The sequence below is a fragment of the Oncorhynchus mykiss genome, chromosome 3 (genome assembly GCF_057628025.1).
Source record: "Oncorhynchus mykiss isolate SJ-2025 chromosome 3, ASM5762802v1, whole genome shotgun sequence".
In the NCBI taxonomy this organism is placed as follows: Eukaryota; Metazoa; Chordata; class Actinopteri; order Salmoniformes; family Salmonidae; genus Oncorhynchus; species Oncorhynchus mykiss.
The window spans coordinates 76699130-76720549 of record NC_143024.1 but is presented as its reverse complement, the minus strand read 5'-3'; the positions used below and the strand labels follow the sequence as shown (position 1 = coordinate 76720549).

The 21420-nt window shown below is 45.7% G+C and overlaps 1 protein-coding gene across 2 annotated transcripts; it reads left to right on the top strand.

Annotated features, from left to right (window-relative positions):
* The first annotated feature begins 353 nt into the window (after window positions 1–353).
* On the top strand, window positions 354–21384 carry LOC110520386 (uncharacterized). Of its 2 annotated transcripts, none has more exons than XM_021597667.3 (13): window positions 354–541; window positions 6405–6550; window positions 12445–12526; window positions 12740–12875; window positions 13004–13206; window positions 13326–13462; window positions 15573–15714; window positions 15846–16127; window positions 16311–17585; window positions 17759–18534; window positions 18694–19110; window positions 19344–20311; window positions 20649–21384. In XM_021597667.3, exons 1-12 carry the CDS (start codon window positions 419–421, stop codon window positions 20308–20310), a joined length of 4686 nt encoding a protein of 1561 aa, XP_021453342.2. In that variant the 5' UTR covers window positions 354–418; the 3' UTR covers window position 20311; window positions 20649–21384. The 2 variants fall into 2 exon arrangements, with proteins under 2 accessions (XP_021453342.2, XP_090086292.1); XM_090230166.1 differs by having other exon boundaries at window positions 355–541; window positions 19344–20302.
* The last annotated feature ends 36 nt before the right edge of the window (window positions 21385–21420 follow it).

Below are 21420 nucleotides of genomic sequence, written 5' to 3'. Positions count from 1 at the left end.
CATGAGGAATGTTCTCTACGTACCATTTATATTTAGGTGCAGGAACTCTATACTTTGGAGCTAATATTCTAGGAGATGCAGGAACTCCAGCAGAAAAGAACATTTGAGGTGCTGGTACTCAGTTTTAGTGAGCTCCTGCCCAAGTCAAGCACTGGCTTTACCCATGTGTATTGATCTCTGTTGTCTACCCATTCCAGCAGTTTATCATCACTTTGGCACTTGCACAGTCTGTAAGATTTCCTGCTGTTTAATGCCTGGTCATAAAAATGTTACAAAGCATTACGAGCAACTGCCTTGCTTTCTCATAACCCTTCATATTGATGTAGTTGTTATTCAATCTAGATCCAGGATATGAGTTGTTGTAGTTTGTCAACCTATCCGCTAGAAGTCCCTTTATGTGCAAGGTAAACGAGCCAGTATGGCGGAGGGGGAAAGTGATTTGGAAACAGACAGGCTAGAATTGGAACTGGAGACTTTATACATATACTCTAACGACAACTGTTCAGTACAAAGCAAAGAATATTGCTCCGAGTTTTGTAAGGTAAGCTAAATCACGTTGGGAGAGAGGCGAGTTCTTACGCCAAGCTTGCTAGCTACGAAGTAGCCAGTTGCTTGCAGTACGAAGCAAGGCTGTTCAGATGGCTAGTAAAGTAATTTATTTGCTAACGTTACGTAGCATCGCATTAATTAGCTAGCTAGCAAGCATTCATCGCAAATTCAGTCAACCCATACTGGCCTAGTTAGCTATAACGTTACCCCACAGAGCTTTTATTTCTCTTTGACTTGGCTAGCTAGCCAACTTTAGCTACCACTATGTGACGTTACACGCTAACTATGGGTGCGTTCGTAAATTCACTCTAGCCATCTACTGCGAATTCATAGCACTCTCGAAGAATAAGGAATTTACGAACGCGCAACATCCGTTGAATATGACCGGTGTCAGTACTGTAAACGTCATGCTAGCAGCACAGTCACCACCGCTCTAAACAATATGAAAACAGCCTAACCAGTTTTGCTGGGGGTGATTAAAATTGCTAGAGAGGTGTTCTCTCACTTGTGTCTGGAAGTAGCTTGGGTGCTTGACTGTTGTGAGGCCAGAACGCTCTGATCAACCCTACTCCTCAGCATCCAGTGTACGCTCCGGAGAGCGCAACCAAAGATAGACCTGTCGTTTCCAATGGGAGCAAATAAATCCTAGTGGGCAGAACAAGCAAGGAGATGGCAAAGCCAAGAACGAGCTAGCGGGATCCAATTGGCGCGTTCTAGCATTTATTTATTTCCGTTAGGGAACGCTTACGCTGATGTGCGTATTAACTCGATTCGCCCTTGTACTCCTAAACACCATTTAGAATTTTATATATATATATTGCAAATGGTAAAGTCTACAAAACGCAGTCCACTGTTTGTTACAGATTACATTTCTGAACTGTATGGATGAGAAAATGTGCAGAATGTCAGCCAAAAAACATCTTCTCCCACTGCCTGCTACTGGGTTTCGTCTCGGCAGGATATTTGGTAGTGTGCGGAAACACCAACATTTATACATCCGGTAAAATATCTGTCTCATTGTTCTATCTGTGGCGAAACGTTCTGAACGGCATATCTGACAACGCTCTGAATTTACGAACACTACCTAGGATTGCTATTGCTTCACACCGTCCCCTCGCCCATACCCGGGCGCGAACCAGGGGCCCTCTGCACACATCAACAACAGTCACCCACGAAGCATCGTTACCCATCGCTCCACAAAAGCCGTGGCCCTTTCAGAGCACCACTACTTCAAGGTCTCAGAGCAGGTGACGTCACCGATTGAAACGCTATAACTATCACTGTGAAGAAGCCTAACGTTACTGATTGTGTCCACAAGTTTAGCTAAAATGACAATAAGCTGACATGTAAGCTAGCTGTGCTGTAATATGTTAGTGTTTACATTTAGCCAGTTGGCTAATGATACGCTAGCTAAAGCTGTCACATAGCTATGTCTCTTGGCAAAAAGCTAGGGTGACCACATTTTAAAATACCCATATGGGGGGACAACAGGATGATTGTGGGACAGTGTAGCCTGCATAATAAAATATAAAAAAACGGCAGCGCCCTCTATTTTTAATACCCCCAAACACCAAGTAAGGCATACCTAGTTTCAAAATGGGCCATCACTGTTAATCATGAATGACAATTCTTCACGTGAAACGTCCAAATTGCATCTGCATGTCAATCACTTGATCTCAAATCAGTTTAATGGGAATATGCATTTAGATCTTCATTTTTTTGTGAACAAATTACAGCAGATTGTGTTAATTAGGATAATAAGGCCCGAGGGGTGTGGTATATGGCCAATATACCAGAGCTAAGGGCTGTTCTTAAGCGTACTGCAACACGGAGTGCCTGGATACAACCCTTAGCCGTGGTATATTGGCCATATACCACCAACAAACCCCAGATGTGCCTTATTGCTATTATAAACTAGTTATCAATGTAATTAGAGCAGTACAAATACATGTTTTGTCATTGATTCAGCAGCTTTGATCTGACTTTAAATGAGCACCATTGTGAGAAGCGCTCCACTACTGTCTTGCTCCCGCGGCACTGAACGAGCTAATAGGTTAGCGTAGCCTACTTTTTTGCCTGACGCAAAATTTGGTGATGCAGAAACGAGTCCACATGTGTGGCTGTTTTATAAAAATCTGGGAATATTTGGCCAATAAATAATTTCTGGTTGGTCTCAGGGAATGGAAAATAGATAAGGGAGTCTTTTAAAACGGGACTGATTGAAGTAGTAGCAAATATGTTGAATTATGAAATTACCTTAAATGTTAAGGTACCTTACTTCGTCAGAAGCACGCATTTTGTAAGTAGTTAGGCCACCCTCCCCCGGGCACATCTTCACACTTGAATGTGATAAATAAAAGTATTATCTGAGGTTTTTTAATCCCGACTCCCGAAGTCCTCCTTGCTAGTTAGCGGGATTGAAACTGGTAGACAGTGGCCTTGTCTTCTGCCTGCGGAACAGAAATGCTGGAAAACAGTGCCCAACAGGCAGTGGCGAAGGACAGTCTACCGGTCGCTCCCGCAAGAACGTCAGGTTGGAGCGATAGTATGTGTTAGTTAGCGACACCGTGTTCTAGATTGCCCTCATCGTATTTAACAGAACTTTGGGGAAACAGTGCCTGATAGGCGGGGACGAAGGACACTGTTTACCGGTAGCACCCGCCTCCCACTAGAATAGCAGGCTGTGCTAGCTAACTAGGTACCACTGCTGCCTTGTTTCTGACGCTAAGCAGGGTTGGTCCTGGTCAGTTCCTGGATGGGAGACCAGTTGGAGGGCCAGTAGGAGGCACTCTTTCCTCTGGTCTAAAAGAATATGTGTAGGGTGCAGTCTTTCGGATGGGACGTTAAACGGGTGTCCCGACTCTCAGGTTATTAATGATCCCATGGCACTTATCGTAAGAGTAGGGGTGTTAACCCCGGTGTCCTGGCTAAATTCCCAATCTGGCCCTCAAACCATCACGGACACCTAATAATCCCCAGTTTACAATTGGCTCATTCACCCCCCCCCCTCCCCTGTAACTATTCCCCAGGTCGTTGCTGGGGAATACTTACCTGGTAAAATAACGGATAAATAAATAAAATAAAGTAGCGACACCATGTGTTTGTTAGCTAGCGCACATAGCTAGTTAGCACACGGTGTAGCCCCCGCCTGCTGTGTACCGGACTAGCTGGATAAACTAGCAGTGTCCTTTGTTCCAGCCTGCCGATCACCTGCTGTCGTTAACAGAACTGCGGCAAAACACTGCCGATCACCTGCTGTCGTTAACAGAACTGCGGGAAAGCAGTGCCCGACAGGCGGGGTGAAGGACACTGCCTATTGGTGTATGGCTAGCTACTGTTGTCGGGCCCTCTCCTTTTTCAGTGGAGTTTATCTGCGGCTGATATCCAACATTGTGCATTAACACCACGTACTGCACTGGAGCGCTCCCGCCTGTCCTATCTTAATAAACATGTACCAATATAAGTATAGAGGGGTTCCTGCAGATGCAGGGTCGCTCTGAACTGCAGGCTGCACTTGCACCCTTCTCCCAAGTTTTGCTGGAATTTAGCCCCAAAGTATTTGAGAAATGTAGTTGATTGATGATATGCATGTCTCATCTTGCGCTGCGCAGAATCAGATCTCAACGACTGGAAACGCGTAGTTGAGATCAGTCCCAATTTCAGCCCCTCGAAGAAAAATAAAATAATGCATTAAGGTGAGAAGTTGTGGGTGGGGGGAATTGCTCATAAATATTCGTTTAGGGGTGGGTAATTGTACCTGATCCCAACACTTTCTCAGTAAAGCATACTTACCATAAGTCCACTGGCACACTCATAATAAAATAATGGCCATCGCTTACAATGTGGTTCTGGACAGTTAGCTCACAGTGGTAAGGCGCTGAGTTCCTGAAATCTATTGCCACTTGCTGTGTAACATGCTGACCACAACGCCTGCAAAATAAATGTACACATGCATGTTATTCAATAATTTCATCCAAATTGCTCGTGTGTGTCAACAAGCATTTACATAACCAGGCGTTAAAATAGAATTTGGTTCTATTTTAGACGCACTTAGAATACGTGGACAACTACAAATACTTAGGTGTCTGGTTAGACTGTAAACTCTCCTTCCAGACCCATATCAAACATCTCCAATCCAAAGTTAAATCTAGAATTGGCTTCCTATTTCGCAACAAAGCATCCTTCACTCATGCTGCCAAACATACCCTTGTAGAACTGACCATCCTACCGATCCTCGACTTTGGCGATGTCATTTACAAAATAGCCTCCAATACCCTACTCAACAAATTGGATGCAGTCTATCACAGTGCAATCCGTTTTGTCACCAAAGCCCCATATACTACCCACCATTGCGACCTGTACGCTCTCGTTGGCTGGCCCTCGCTTCATACTCGTCGCCAAACCCACTGGCTCCATGTCATCTACAAGACCCTGCTAGGTAAAGTCCCCCCTTATCTCAGCTCGCTGGTCACCATTGCATCTCCCACCTGTAGCACACGCTCCAGCAGGTATATCTCTCTAGTCACCCCCAAAACCAATTCTTTCTTTGGCCGCCTCTCCTTCCAGTTCTCTGCTGCCAATGACTGGAACAAACTACAAAAATCTCTGAAACTGGAAACACTTATCTCCCTCACTAGCTTTAAGCACCAACTGTCAGAGCAGCTCACAGATTACTGCACCTGTACATAGCCCACCTATAATTTAGCCCAAACAACTACCTCTTTCCCTACTGTATTTAATTAATTTATTTATTTTGCTCCTTTGCACCCCCATTATTTGTATTTCTACTTTGCACATTCTCCCATTGCAAATCTACCATTCCAGTGTTTTACTTGCTATATTGTATCTACTTTGCCACCATGGCCTTTTTGCCTTTACCTCCCTTATCTCACCTCATTTGCTCACATCGTATATAGACTTGTTTATACTGTATTATTGACTGTATGTTTGTTTTACTCCATGTGTAACTCTGTGTCGTTGTATGTGTCGAACTGCTTTGCTTTATCTTGGCCAGGTCGCAATTGTTAATGAGAACTTGTTCTCAACTTGCCTACCTGGTTAAATAAAGGTGAAATAAAATAAATAAATGTTGCGCTGCAAGTCCCGCCTCTCCCATCTCAGTTGTTTTTAGGAGGATACACCCACGTGGGTGAATGACAGACGAATGAGGTCCACACTCCAGTCCAGTTGGTTGATGCAACTTAAAGTTGCTTGCCAAATGCCATATAAAATCCAAAGAAGACTGAACTAGGAGAGATTACTAGAAACTAACTAGAGCTGTGTTCGAATACTCATACTAACCCGCACTGATTATATAGTATGCTTATTGGTCATAGTATGGATGTAGTGAGTATGCCAAAAGTTCCCGCATACTAAATTTGCCAAAATATGAAGTATACACACATTCTTCAGGAAATGGACATGGCGTCACAACGTCAGTAGTCTAGTCAAAGAGAGGATCATGCAAAAAATATATTGGCTCACTCCACTTGCCAAAAACATTGACAAATAAGTTGCACTGTCACTTGATTTTATAGTAAGTATTGAGGTGGTACTACCCAGCACATCTAACGAGCAATGAAACCCAATTTGAGCTAGCTACTGTAAAACATTTCAGATGAGCAGCACTCTTCTCTGAAGCATTCCCTTGCCACATGGTCTAAAATCTAGATTGCTAGCCAGCTACACAAGTTTCGACTGCAGAGATGCTGAGATCTCTACAATACCTCACCTGAAAAAAGGTTTTAATATTTCAGAATTCAGAAACCACAACAACGCATGACATACGGATCCAATAATCTGCACTGGCCTGTGTATCTCAATCACAGCCCCTGTTTCTCTGTCTCCCTGTAAAGCTGGTAGAGGTGCACACAGGGAGATGGCAGGTGCCGCTGCCCCAGCTGAAGGTGCTGCGGACGGCTCTGACCTGCTTCACCAGAGCCACTGTTGCCTACCCCGATGACTGTCAGCACGTCAATTATGCTCTCAGCAGCTTGGCTTTGTAAGTACTTGTTTGGTTTTCATCATGTAATGCTGACCCACACTGTAGAAAGCTGACTTGAATATTCTTTCTACAATGCGCTATCCAGCACGACTGTTCTCTGAAAGTGTATATAATATACTCTAGGCAACCATAGACTTACCTAGAGTACCACTCTAACCACAATCCCATAATTACAAACAACCCCAGACAAAACAAACCACATAAATCCCCATGTCACACCCTGGCCTCACCAAAATACTAACGAAAACACAAAATACTAAGGCCAGGGCGTGACAGTACCCCCCCCAAAGGAGCGGACTCCCGGCCGCCACCTAAATCCATAGGGGAGGGTCTGGGTGGGCGTCTGTCCACGGTGGCGGCTCTGGCGCTGGACGTGGAGCCCATTCCAACATAGTCTCTGTCCACCTCCTTCGCGTCCCTTGATTGGCGACCCTCGCCGCCAACCCAGGCCTACTAACCCCAACAAAGGGCCCACCTGGACTGAGGGGTGCCTCACTACTGAGGAAGCTCAGGACTGAGGGGAAGCTCAGGACTGAGAGGAAGCTCAAGCAGGTTGATGGATCTGGCAGATCCTGGCTGGCTGGTGGTTCTGGCAGATACTGGCTGACTGGTGGTTCTGGCAGATCCTGGCTGACTGGTGGTTCTGGCAGATCCTGGCTGACTGGCGGTTCCGGCAGATCCTGGCTGACTGGCGGTTCCGGCGGATCCTGGCTGAATGGCGGATCCTGGCTGAATGGCGGCTCCTGGCTGACTGGCGGCTCCTGGCTGACTGGCGGCTCTGGCGGATCCTGGCAGACTGGCGGCTGACTGGCTGACTGGCTGGCTGACTGGCGGCTCCTGGCTGACTGGCGGCTCCTGGCTGACTGGCGGCTCCTGGCTGACTGGCGGCACTGGCGGCTCCTGGCTGACTGGCGGCACTGGCGGCACCTGGCTGACTGGCGGCACTGGCGGCACCTGGCTGACTGGCGGCTCCTGGCTGACTGGCGGCTCCTGGCTGACTGGCGGCTCCTGGCTGACTGGCGGCCCCTTGCAGACGGGCGGCGCTGGGCAGACGGGTGGCGCTGGGCGGCGCTGGGCAGACGGGTGGCACTGGCGGCGCTGGGCAGACGGGCGGCTCCGGCAACGCTGGAGAGGAGGTAGGCTCTGGCAGCGCTGGGCAGACGGACCGCTCAGGCGGCGCCTCTGGAATGAGGGGCTCTGGCGCCTCTGGACTGAGTGGCGCTGGTGCCTCTGGACTGGGGGGCGGAAACTCTGGTAGCGTCGGACAGGCGGGAGCACCTGTGTTGATGGGACGGAGAGACAGCCTGGTGCGGGGTGCCGGCACTGGTGGTACCGGGCTGAGGACACGCACCTCAGGGCGAATGCCTTGCCTACTATGCCAAACCAACAGCCTTCTCTCTACTCTGTCCAATATATCCTCAACACTCTCAGACTCAGCACTCAGCTTCGCCGACAGCTCCAAATCCATCCATGGCTCCTTACAGTAAACAGGGGGAGTTGGCTCAGGTCTGACTCTGCCACACTCTCCCTGTGCCCGCCACTCGGGCTTCCAGCCGCTCTGCCATGCTAGCTCCTCATGCTGCTGCTTTTGCTGCTGCTGCTGTTGCTCCTGCTGCACCTGTCGCTTCTCCTGCTGCCTCTGTTTACCACGCCGCTTGGTCCTTGGTTGGTGGGTGATTCTGTAACGGTTTTCTTCTGGTGAAAGAGAGGCGGACCAAAATGCAGCGTGGTTAGTTTTGTACATCTTTAATAAAGATGAAAGTACAACAATCTACAAAACAAGAAACGTGAAAAAAACGAAACAGTCCTATCTGGTGCCACAAAGACAGGAACAATCACCCACAAGAGACCTAAAGAATATGGCTGCCTAAATATGGTTCCCAATCAGAGACAACGATAAACACCTGCCTCTGATTGAGAACCACTCTAGGCAACCATAGACTTACCTAGAGTACTACTCTAACCACAATCCCATAATTACAAACAACCCCAGACAAAACAAACCACATAAATCCCCATGTCACACCCTGGCCTCAAAAAAATACTAACGAAAACACAGAATATATATATATGTATGTATGTATGTATATATGTATGTGTGTGTATATATACACCGTTTTTTTACAGACATATTATTTCACTTATAATTCACTGTATCACAATTCCAGTGGGTCAGAAGTTTACATTCACTAAGTTGACTGTGCATTTAAACAACTTGGAAAATTCCAGAAAATGGTGTCATGGCTTTAGAAGCTTCTGATAGGCTTATTGACATCATTAGAGTCAATTGGAGGTGTACGTGTGGATGTATTTCAAGGCCTACCTTCAAACTCAGTGCCTCTTTGTTTGACATCATGGGAAAGTAAAAAGAAATCATCCAAGACCTCAGAAAAACGCCTGAAGGTACCACGTTCATCTGTACAAACAATAGTACGTAAGTATAAACACCATGGGACCTCGCAGCCGTCATACTGCTCAGGAAGGAGACATGTTCTGTCTCCTAGAGATTAATGCACTTTGGTGCAGAAAGTGGAAATCAATCCCAGAACAACAGCAAAGGACCCTGTGTAGATGCTAGAGGAAACCGGTACAAAAGTATCTATATCCACAGTAAAACGAGTCCTATATCGACATAACCTGAAAGGCCGCTCAGCAAGGAAGAAGCCACTGCTCCAAAACCACCATAAAAAAGCCTGACTACAGTTTGCAACTGCACATGGGGACAAAGATTGCACTTTTTGGAGAAATGTCTTCTGGTCTGATGAAACAAAAATAGAACTGTTTGGCCATAATAACCATCGTTATGTTTGGAGGAAAAGGGGGAGGCTTGCAAGCCGAAGAACACCATCCCAAACGTGAAGCATGGGGGTGGCAGCATCATGTTCTGGTGGTGCTTTGCTTCAGGAGGGACTGGTGCACTTCACAAAATAGATGGCATCATGAGGTAGGAGAATTATGTGGATATATTGAAGCAACATCTCAAGACATCAGTCAGGAAGTTAAAGCTTAAAGATCCTTACATGGAACCCAAACCGGCTGCGCGCATACATTTATTTTGTCCCCCCACACCAAACGCGATCACGACACTCAGGTTAAAATATCAAAAGAAACTCTGAACCAATTACATTAATATGGAGACAAGTCGAAAAGCATTCAACCTTTATGGTAATTTAGCTAGCTAGCTTGCACTTGCTAGCTAAGTTATCCTATTTAGCTAGCTTGCTGTTGCTAGCTAATTTGTCCTGGGATATAAACATTGAGTTGTTATTTTACCTGAAATGCACAAGGTCCTCTACTCCGGCAATTAATCCACACATAAAACAGTCAACCAAATTGTCTCTAGTCATCTCTCTTCCTTCCAGGCTTTTTCTTCTCTTGACTTTATATTGCAATTGGCAACTTTCATAAATTAGGTGCATTACCGCCACTGACCTTGTTTGTCTTTCAGTCACCCACGTGGGTATAACCAATGAGGAGATGGCACGTGGGTACCTGCTTCTATAAACCAATGAGGAGATGGGAGAGGCAGGACTTGCAGCGCAATCTGCGTCAGAAATGAACTGATTTCTATTTTAGCCCTTGGCAACGCAGACACTCGTTGGCGCGCACAATAATTGAATAACATAGATTTCTACATTTATTTTGCAATGCTTGCGCACACGACACGAGCGGTGTGGTCAGCCTGTAACTGACCTAAGACAGTGATTTTTTTACTGGGATTAAATGTCAGGAATTGTGAACAACTGAGTTTAAATGTATTTGGCTAAGGTGTATGTAAACTTCCAACTTCAACTGTGTGTATATATAGATAGTACCAGTCAAAAGTTTGGACACACCTACTCATTCAAGGGTTTTTCTTTATTTGGACTATTTTCTACATTGTAGAATAACAGTGAAGGCATCAAAACTATGAAATAACACATATGGAATCATGTAGTAACCAAAAAAAGTGTTAAACAAATCAAAATATATTTTGTATTTGCGATTCTTCAAAGTAGCCACCATTCTCCTTGATGACAGCTTTGCACATCCTTGGCATTCTCTCAAGCAGCTTCACCTGTATTGCTTTTCCAACAGTCTTGAAGAGTTCCCACATATGCTGAGCACTTGTTGGCTGCTTTTCCTTCTCTCTGCGGTCCAACTCATTCCAAACCATCTCAATTGGGTTGAGGTCGGGTGATTGTGGAGGCCAGGTCATCTGATGCAGCACCATCACTCTCCTTCTTGGTCAAATAGCCCTTACGCAGCTTGGAGGTGTGTTTTGGGTAATTGTCCTGTTGAAATACAAATGATTGTCCCAGTAAGCACAAATCAGATGGGATGGCGTATCGCTGTGGTAGCCATGCAGATTAAGTGTGCCTTGTATTCTAAATATATCACTGACAGTGTCACCAGCAAAGCAACCCCACACCATCACACCACCTCCTCCATGCTTCATGGTGGAAACCACACATGCGGAGATCATCTGTTCACCTATTCTGGTGCTCACAAAGACACGGCGGTTGGAACCCAAAATCTCAAATTTGGGCTCATGAGACCAAAGTACAGATTTCCACCGGTCTAATTGTCCATTGCTCGTGTTTCTTGGCCCAAGGAAGTCTCTTCTTCTTATTGGTGTCCTTTAGTAGTGGTTTCTTTGCAGCAATTTGACCATGAAGCACTGATTCACGCAGTCCCCTCTGAACAGTTGATGTTGAGATGTGTCTGTTACTTAAACTCTGTGAAGCATTTATTTGGGCTGCAATTTCTGGGGCTGGTTACTCTAATGAACTTATCCTCTGCAGCAGAGGTAACTCTGGGTCTTCCTTTCCTGTGGCGGTCCTCATGAGAGCCAGTTTTGTCATAGCGCTTGATGGTTTTTGCGACTGCACTTGAAGAAACTTTAAAAGTTCTTGATATTTTCCAGATTGACTGATCTTCATGTCTTAATGTAATAATGGACTGTTGTTTCTCTTTGCTTATTTGAGTTGTTCTTGACAATATGGACTTGGTCTTTTACCAAATAGGGCTATCTTCTCTATACCACCCATCCCATGTCACAACACAACTGATTGGCTCAAACGCATTAAGAAGGAAAGAAATTCCACAAATGAACTTTTAACAAGGCACACCTGTTAATTAAAATGCATTCCAGGTGACTACCTCATGAAGCTGGTTGAGAGAATGCCAAGAGTGTGCAAAGCTGTCATCAAGGCAAAGGGTGACTTTTTGAAGAATCGCAAATATAAAAATATTTTGATTTGTTAAAGACAATTTTGTTTTGTTTATGACATGATTCCATATGTGTTATTTCATAGTTTTGATGTCTTCACTATTATTCTACATTGTAGAAAAAAGTTAAAATATAGAAAACCCAGGAATGAGTAGGTGTGTCTAAACTTTTGACTGATACTGTGTGTGTATATATAGTTCCAGAAGCACAACCATCTCTGCAGCACTCCACCAATCAGGCATTTATGGTAGAGTTGCCAGACGTAAGCCACTCCTCAGTAAAAAGCACATGACAGCCCACTTGGAGGCACGTAAAGGACTCTCAGACTACAGGAAACAAGATTCTCTGGTCTAATGAAACCAATATTGAACACTTTGGCCTAAATGCCAAGCGTCACGTCTGGAGGAAACCTCTCATAGCAAAGGGTTTGAATACTTATGTAAATAAAGTATCTGTTTTTAAATGCAATTCATTTGGAAAAATGTCTAAAAACCTGTTTTCGCTTTGTCATTATGGGGTATTGTGTGTAGATTGAGTAAAAAAATGTATTTAATCAAATTTAGATTAATGCTGTAACTTAACAAAATGTGGAAAAAGGGAAGGGATCTGAATACTTTCCAAATGCACTATGTGTGTGTGTGTGTGTGTGTGTGTGTGTGTGTGTAAATGTAATTTTCAGGAGCTTCTTTGAGCTGATGTTGTTCTTCGGGAAAGAGGAGTTCCTAGAAGCCCCCCTGAGGGACATATTAGCCTCTTTTCAGGTGAGGCAAAAAAAGTGTTATGTTTTTATTCTCACTGAGTGCAATCATCATGATGATCCATGTAAACAGTGTTAATGTGAGTCCCATTTCCTCCTCTTTGACCCTGAAGAAGGCACAGTGATGCCGAAACGTTGGTGATTTGCCCAATAAATTACTGTGAGTTTTTATATAGAGTGTGTGACTATCTTTAATTGTTTTATTACTCCTCTGTAGGCCTGTCATCGCCGCCTGCTGAGACACAGGAACGTGTACCTGCTGCAGGTGAGGCAGATCATCAAAGATGGCGGTCCCTGGGAGAGACCCGCTCTGCAATCCATCCTGAAAGACACAGCCCTCACACAGACAGAAGGTACATATACATTCTCTCTTTGTTTTTTTGTTTGTGAGGTTCCTATGTATTTCTTATTGTCTTTTATCTCCTCTCCCCCTTTTCCTTTTTTCCTCTATTCCTTCTCCCACTCTCTCTCCCTGTTAAAGTGGAGAAGTATTTGAGCTCAGAGAAGCCAATGTTCTTTGAGCTGCGTGTGCGGTACCTGCAGGCCTGTGAGCGCGTGCAGGAGGCCATGGCCCTGGCTAAGTGCTGCCTGGAGCACCCAGAGGTGTGGAGGCACCTGTTCTTCCACCAGGCCTACCTCACATGCCTGTACAAGGCTTCACTACATCAACACCTGCACGAAGAGGTACAGCAACCATCTATAACTACCTTTCACTCTATCTTTAGACAGTCTCTCTAATCAGAGTAGGTTGATGGACAATGAGCATCATCAGCATGGACTCATGGTTTTGTTTCCTCCCTCAGATGGCTGAGATAGATGGCAGAGATGCAGTAGAGATAATCTGTAATGCAGAGAGCCAGGAGAAAGATGAGCTGCTGCTGTCTCTGTGCAAAGCCTTCCTCAGCCAACGGCTACACAACGGAGACATGTACTACATCTGGTCAGTAACACTGTGATATATAGACTTCATGTACTACATATGGTCAGTAACACTGTGATATATATACTTCATGTACTCCATCTAGTCAGTAACACTGTGATATATATACTTCATGTACTACATATGGTCAGTAACACTGTGATATATATACTTCATGTACTACATCTGGTCAGTAACACTGTGATGTATACTTCATGTACTCCATCTAGTCAGTAACACTGTGATATATATATACTTCATGTACTACATATGGTCAGTAACACTGTGATATATATACTTCATGTACTCCATCTAGTCAGTAACACTGTGATATATATACTTCATGTACTACATATGGTCAGTAACACTGTGATATATATACTTCATGTACTACATCTGGTCAGTAACACTGTGATGTATACTTCATGTACTCCATCTAGTCAGTAACACTGTGATATATATACTTCATGTACTACATATGGTCAGTAACACTGTGATATATATACTTCATGTACTCCATCTAGTCAGTAACACTGTGATGTATACTTCATGTACAGTCGTGGCCAAAAGTTTTGAGAATTACACAAATATTAATTTCCATAAAGTTTGCTGCTTCAGTGTCTTTAGATATTTTTGTCAGATGTTACTATGGAATACTGAAGTATAATTACAAGCATTTCATAAGCTGTTATTGACAATTACATTAAGTTTATGCAAAGAGTCAATATATGCAGTGTTGACCCTTCTTTTTCAAGACCTCTGCAATCCGCCCTGGCATGCTGTCAATTATCTTCTGTGCCACATCCTGACTGATGGCAGCCCATTCTTGCATAATCAATGCTTGGAGTTTGTCAGAATTTGTGGGCTTTTGTTTGTCCACCCGTCTCTTGAGGATTGACCACAAGTTCTCAATGGGATTCAGGTCTGGGGAGTTTCCTGACCATGGACCCAAAATATTGATGTTTTGTTCCCCGAGCCACGTAGTTATCACTTTTGCCTTATGGCAAGGTGCTCCATCATGCTGGAAAAGGCATTGTTTGTCACCAAACTGTTCCTGGATAGTTGGGAGAAGTTGCTCCCGGAGGATGTGTTGGTACCATTCTTTATTCATGGCTGTGTTCTGAGAAGCAACCCCACACATGAATGGTCTCAGGATGCTTTACTGTTGGCACACAGGACTGATGGTAGCGCTCACCTTGTCTTCTCCGGACAAGCGTTTTTCCGGATGCCCCAAACAATCAGTAAGGGGATTTATCAGAGAAAATGACTTTTCCCCAGTCCTCAGCAGTCCAATCCCTGTAACTTTTGCAGAATATCAGTCTGTCCCTGATGTTTTTTTCTGTAGAGAAGTGACTTCTTTGCTGCCCTTCTTGACACCAGGCCATCCTCCAAAAGTCTTCGCCTCACTGTGTGTGCACTCACACCTGCCTGCTGCCATTCCTGAGCAAGCTCTGTACTGGTGGTGCCCCAATCCCGCAGCTGAATCAACTTTAGGAGAGCGTCCTGGTGCTTGCTGGACCTTCTTGGGCGCCCTGAAGCCTTCTTCACAACAATTGAACCGCTCTCCTTGAAGTTCTTGATGTTTCGATAAATGGTTGATTTTAGGTGCAATCTTACTGGCAGCACTATCCTTGCCTGTGAAGCCCTTTTTGTGCAAAGCAATGAGAACGGCACGTGTTTCCTTGCAGGTAACCATGTTTGACAGAGGAAGAACAATGATTCCAAGCACCACCCTCCTTTTGAAGCTTCCAGTCTGTTATTTGAACTCAATCAGCATGACAGAGTGATCTCCAGCCTTGCCCTCGTCAACACTCACACCTGTGTTATTGAGAGAATCACTGACATGATGTCAGCTGGTCCTTTTGTGGCAGGGCTGAAATGCAGTGGAAATGTTTTTGGGGGATTCAGTTCATTTGCATGGCAAAGAGGGACTTTGCAATTAATTGCAATTCATCTGATCACTCTTCATAACATTCTGGAGTATATGCAAATTGCCATCATACAAACTGAGGTCGCAGACTTTGTGAAAATTAATATTTGTTTCATTCTCAAAACTTTTGGCCACGACTGTACTAAATCTGGTCAGTAATAATACAGTACTGTAACATAATAGAATGTTGCGTTCATACAGGGATCTGGTGTTCTTGTGGAGCAGACTGTACCTCAGGGCCCATCCCTCTAAGCAGGGATTCCTGTCTGAGTGTCGCCAGCTGATGCTCTCCGCCATCAACGCCAGCGCCATCTTCCCCTTCATCAAAGTCATCACAGCAGAGGTGGGTGTACAGCCAAACACCAACAAATCTGACACTCTTGTTTGCTTAGTTTACCCTGACTTAGAAATCAACTTTGTTGTTCTGCTATTTACATAATTAAATGTAAAACTTTGTTCCTATTTCTTTGCCAGATGGGTAGTGAGGGAGTGCCCTTGTGTGTGGAGCTTTGTGCTACAGCGTTACAGACAGACCTCCAGTCTGACCCTGTAACACGCTGTCTACTGTGTAAGACCATCGCCTTCCTGCTCCCCAGGGACCTGGAGGTATGTCGCCTCTGTGCCCTGCTGGCGTTCTGTCTGGAACGTAGCATGGAGGCCTACAAGACCATGTATCTGCTCTACACATACCCCGATGAGGAGCCACACCCCCAGCACACCCATGTCAGAACCAACATCCGCTTCTATATCCTACAGGTCAGAGACGGGCACCGGGGAGTACGTTTGTCAAAAGTGTATTTCATTGTACAGTATGGCATTTGAAAGCCCATTGGGCTATGTATTTTTTTTCTATGTAAGAAAATGTTGGATTTCCTCATTGAGGATACATGTTGTAATAATAATGTAATACTTAGAATTGAAAACTCTGTCCTGGTCCAGGTGCTGAAGGAAGGTCTGTTCTTTGACCCAGAGTTCTGGAATCTGCTGACCCTGAGAACCCACTGTCTGGAGCTGATGACTGACAAGGCCATGAGGGATGCTCTAAACGAGCTGAAGGAGGAAGAGGAGTTGGAGCAGGTGGAGGAGGAGTGGATACCAAGCTACTGGATGGAGGAGGAGACATGCAGAATACACACAGATGCCTCCCACCTCCACCCACACACTAACACAGCACTGGAGAGCTCTGACACTGTAGGTCAGGAACCCGAAGAGGTATTGAATGGGGATGCTTCTGAGTCACAGACAGAGGACTTCCCTGTGAGGAGGAGGAGGAGGAGGAAGAGGAGGTGGAGGAGAAGAAAGTGTAGGTCAGATATTGAGTATGCTGACGACCCAGACATTAAGTACTCCCTCATTCACAATCTCAGTTCTGAAAGCTCCACCAAGCTACCGGCCAATCGGCAGAGAGAATACCTGGCCAGACATGTGAAGAACAAGATCCTGAAGAGACGCAACAGGAAACCAAGATGGCTGCTCCTGGAGATGACCAGACAGACGGAGAACATATCCCCAGGGGGAATGAGGGAGAAGCGACGGGAGGGAATGAGAGGAGAGGATAAGAGACAGGGAGGGGAGGGGAAAGAGAGGGGGCATGAAAAGGAAAATAAGAGAGAGATGAGGCAGGGAAGGGAGAGTAAGAGACCTTACCGTCGGACTATATCTGGCATGGAGCTGTCCTTCCCTGAAAATGAAGTGCCTGTTGACCGGGAAGTGGTAGAGAGTCATCTAGAACCCAGTGTTCGTATTAAACAACAGCACAGTGAGTCTGAGAAATATGTTAACATGGGACTGCCTAATGGTGTATATGGTGAGAGACCGTTTAAGTATAAACCAGAGTCAGACGTGGAGACTTTGGCGGTGGAGACTTCGGCGGTGGAGACTTTGGAGGTGGAACCTTTAAAAGTGGAGCCTTCAGAGGTAGACCCTTCAGATGCAAAGCCTTTAGACTCCAAACGTTCAGTAGTAGAGCCTTCTGACATAGAGCCTTCTGACATAGAGCCTTTAGAAGTAGAGCCTTTAGACGTGAAGGTTTTAGAAGGTCCCAGTGAGCAAACTGACCCAGAGTTGGATGGTCCAGCCTTGGAGATGGAGGAGTGTCCACTGAAACTGTTCCACATCTACGCCAAACTTTCCAAAGGGACAGCTGCTAAGGAACTACTTTCTAGAGAAAGTGAATTCACAGTGACAGAGGCGGGACCAGACTCAAACACTCAGGTTAGTGTTATCTGGAGAGAAAAAAATCTAGTGATTCATTCATCTATGATGTTAATCTATAATGTATTTTTAACCTTCCTCCAGAGTTATTTTAGTGTTTATCTAGTACACCCGGTACTGTGAATATCACCTCTCCACTTTGACAGCATAACAGCTTGTTTCTGCACCTGCAGGGTGAACAGACCAAGCCAGGCAAGGCTCCAGTACGCTCCAAACACCTGCGCTTCCACTGCAGCCACTGCCAGAAACTCTTCAAGGGAGGCAACGTGGTGAGACACACCCTGGCCCACCTGAAGCTGAGAAAGACCAGGCTCAGCTGTGTCTTTTGCGGCAAACACTTCCAAAGGTACAACCGCGCCAGAGAACACGTTCTAGAGCACATAGAGGAACTGAGAACTTCCACAGCCAACATTAAGGTCAAACCCACTGTCAATGGGGAGACATATCCCTCAAAGAATATTAATCAAGCTTCAGAGAACGAAGCAAAACCTGTTGAGAACGTGACTGAGCCCTCGACTTCGACGGACCAGCCTCCTAAACCCAAACGTGTTAAAGCCAAGCCGGTGGTGAGCAAGCAGAGTAGAATCATCCAGAACCTGAGAAACCTGATCAGAAAGACCCAGAACCAGAAGTGTAAAATGGACATGGACAACCTGAAGTCTATGGAAGTGACTGATGAACAGGTGACTGTGAAAGACAAAGTGGTGATCGTGAGAGAGGTGGTGCCTGGGAAGGAGACAGAGGGAGGAGAGGACAAGGAGAGCGAGGGAGGAGAGGAGGAGGGGAAGCAGAAGCAGTACCACCTGTGTCCTTCAGAGGGCTGTGACAGCATCTTTATGAAGATCGGCCCATCGCTGCTGAGACACGCTGTCACCTACCACATGGAGGACGCAGCCGTCCTGGACAAGACCTTCCAGTGGGGGAAGGGGAAGTGCCAGATCTGCCAGAGGTAAGAAGGGTCTTTCCCCACAGATTATTTCCCAGGTCAGATGCAAAGGCACAGAAAAATATGTAGGCTCCAACTAGACCAAAATGTATCTAGGTGGGGCGGGGGTTCCAACTTTACTATGGTGTCACTTATGTCTCCATCTTTTTTGTTGTGCCCCAGGCTCTTGTTGGTGATTGAGCACTACAGAGACCACATGAAGCTCCACGATGCTCCTCTAAAACATGCGTGTCTCCACACGAATTGTGACCAACGCTTCAAGACTGCCCAGGAGCTCAAAGACCACATAGACACCCACCGCCCTCTCCAGGCCCCCTGTGGGTACTCCGGCTGTAGGGAGATCTTCTTTACCCTCCCCTCTCTCCACGACCACGAGTGGAGGCACTATACCCAGCCCCAGTCTAAAGACGAGCTGGAGCAGGGCGCTACCACAGAGCTGAGCCCTGAGGGCGAGGCCCCCTGGAAACAGAGGGCGAAGAGCCAGGATGTGACAGTGCACGGGTGGAGGGGGCAGAGGGAAACGCCTACTCCCAAAAGCAGGCGCTCTGATCCTCATGAGAAGTGCCTTCACTGTAACAGGTGAAAAGAGGGACACACTGCTGTCAAATGATTTCTATCAAAACAATATTTCAACCTTGAAATGTTCTTCAGGCCAGGCCTGAGACACAACTTGCAGAAGCCAGTGAGAACACCAAATCTACTGCTCTCCATGATTAGGCTGGGGAACCAGCCCATAGATGGTTGAGCCGGTAAAACAGGCCGTAGCTTGTTGAAAATGGTGTTGCTTATGTCTCTATTCTTTTCTGTTCCAGGTACCTGTGGAACCACCAGCACTTCCTAGAACACATGAAGATCCATGATGCTCCTCTGAAACAGGTGTGTCTCCACCTGAACTGTGGCCAGCGCTTCTACAGAAGCCACTTACTCTGGGAGCACATGGATACGCACCTGCCTCTCCAGGCCCCCTGTGGGTACTCTGGCTGTGGGCTGATCTTCTCCCGTCTCCCCTCTCTCCACGACCATGAGTGGAGGCATTACATCCAGGGCCAGGCTAATGACGAGCCGACAGAGGAGCAGAGCGCATCCAAAGAGGAGGGGCAGACTCCGGAGTCAGACACCAACGGTAACGACTATGATGGCCCAATGGAGACTCCAGGCACTGTTCATGGTGCTGTCACCACACCTCCTAATCATTGCACACTGAAACTCATCAACGGCCATGATGAAAAGGATAAGAAAGACAAAGGCCCCGAGACAGCCGTCCCTGCCACCACTACCACCTCTCCCACACCCCCATCCCAAACCACCACATCCACACACCCCCATCCCAGAATCCTCCAAAACATCACTGAGCCAATGACCATGAGGGACGTGGACAATATCGTCAGTTTGGCTCAGGTGGTGCCTGGCGGAGAGGAACCGGTTATCGCGGAACACAAGACCTTAAAACAAGAGGATCCTTCCTACCTACCACTGGCCAAAGCTCCCCTCATCCGCCCGCCCCCCTCTACATACCTGACCGAGGCAGCCCTCAGCATGCGCAAGCGCAGGAAGCCCAGCGAGGTCACTTCCTGCGGGCCTGGCAAAAAGAGTAAGGCTGCTGTAAAGAGGAGTGTGGTGGGGAAGAAGGAGGTGGTGGCTGAGAAGGAGGCCCCTCAAAGACAGCGCTGCTCCAAGTGTTTCTCCTCCTTCACTAGCACCGAAGAACTGGAGAAACACCTCTCCCAAAATACCTGCTCCTCCCTCTTCAGCTTCGACTCCGATGACGACAGTGAGTAGCGTACGTGGGAGTTTCTGTTCATTGAATTTGTCAAACGGGGAGCTAGGGCTGTGACCATTATTACATTTGGGGTAACGATTAATTGTCATGCAAATATCCATTTATCATAATTGTAATTTGTTGAAACAAGTTTTGAGCTTGTTATCATAATGCATGTTTGAAAATGAGCTACGGTACACCTAATGAATAGAGCACAGCTTTATATCAAAAGGGAGAGAATGTTTTGAAACATGAACTTGGTCAACAGTTTCTCTATCATATACAAAAAGCATTTGCATAGTAATGTGACAACTCTGTTTTGTAAAGCAAATATACATTTCGTTCTATTCCTTCCCAGGTTAGTGGTGAAGGGGAGTGAAATGCTCTTCATGTTCAAGCACTACAGAGACCATATGAAGCGCCACAATGCTCCTATCAGACAGGTGTCTCCACTTCTGTGTTATATCTGTACTCTCTGAACTGGGCCTAATACAGGCACTACTAGCAGACAGTCGGCTCTGAGAGCTGTAGGGCCAGACTCGTGGCCTGAAGTTTGCCGGGCACTAAAAATACAACACACACAACCATCTGGAATCAGTGTTACTGCTACACTTCCCTGTACATACATGTGGACCGAACAGTACTGCCTTTGTCATTACACTTCTTTGTTCAATTCTTATTTGCTTTAAAATCAATATGAAGAATCACACAGTAGGTATGGTGCTTCAAAAGTCATTCTAATTGTATTCTTAGGCATAAGTTTTAGTTGGCACATAAAATCTATATTTTAGTTCAGTATTTTAACTGATTTTGTTCTGACAAATTAAACTGTTTCACAATGTATTAGAAATGGATCATCTATGCATTTAATTTAAATATTTTGTAAAAGTGATTCCAAAATTCATTTGAGAATAAAAATCACTGTTGAAGAGCCCATAATGGGATGAATATGGTGATGTGCACTTACCTGCATTGGTTGTTTATATGTACAAATGTTATAAGTTTGTACTCAATGAAAATATACTCAATTCAACTCTATTTTTCTTAAAGAAAAGTCACTTGTTTTCAATAAACAATTTCCAGTATGAACCAAAGTAGTGCTTTACTGCAACGGGTCAAGAAGGGAGAGC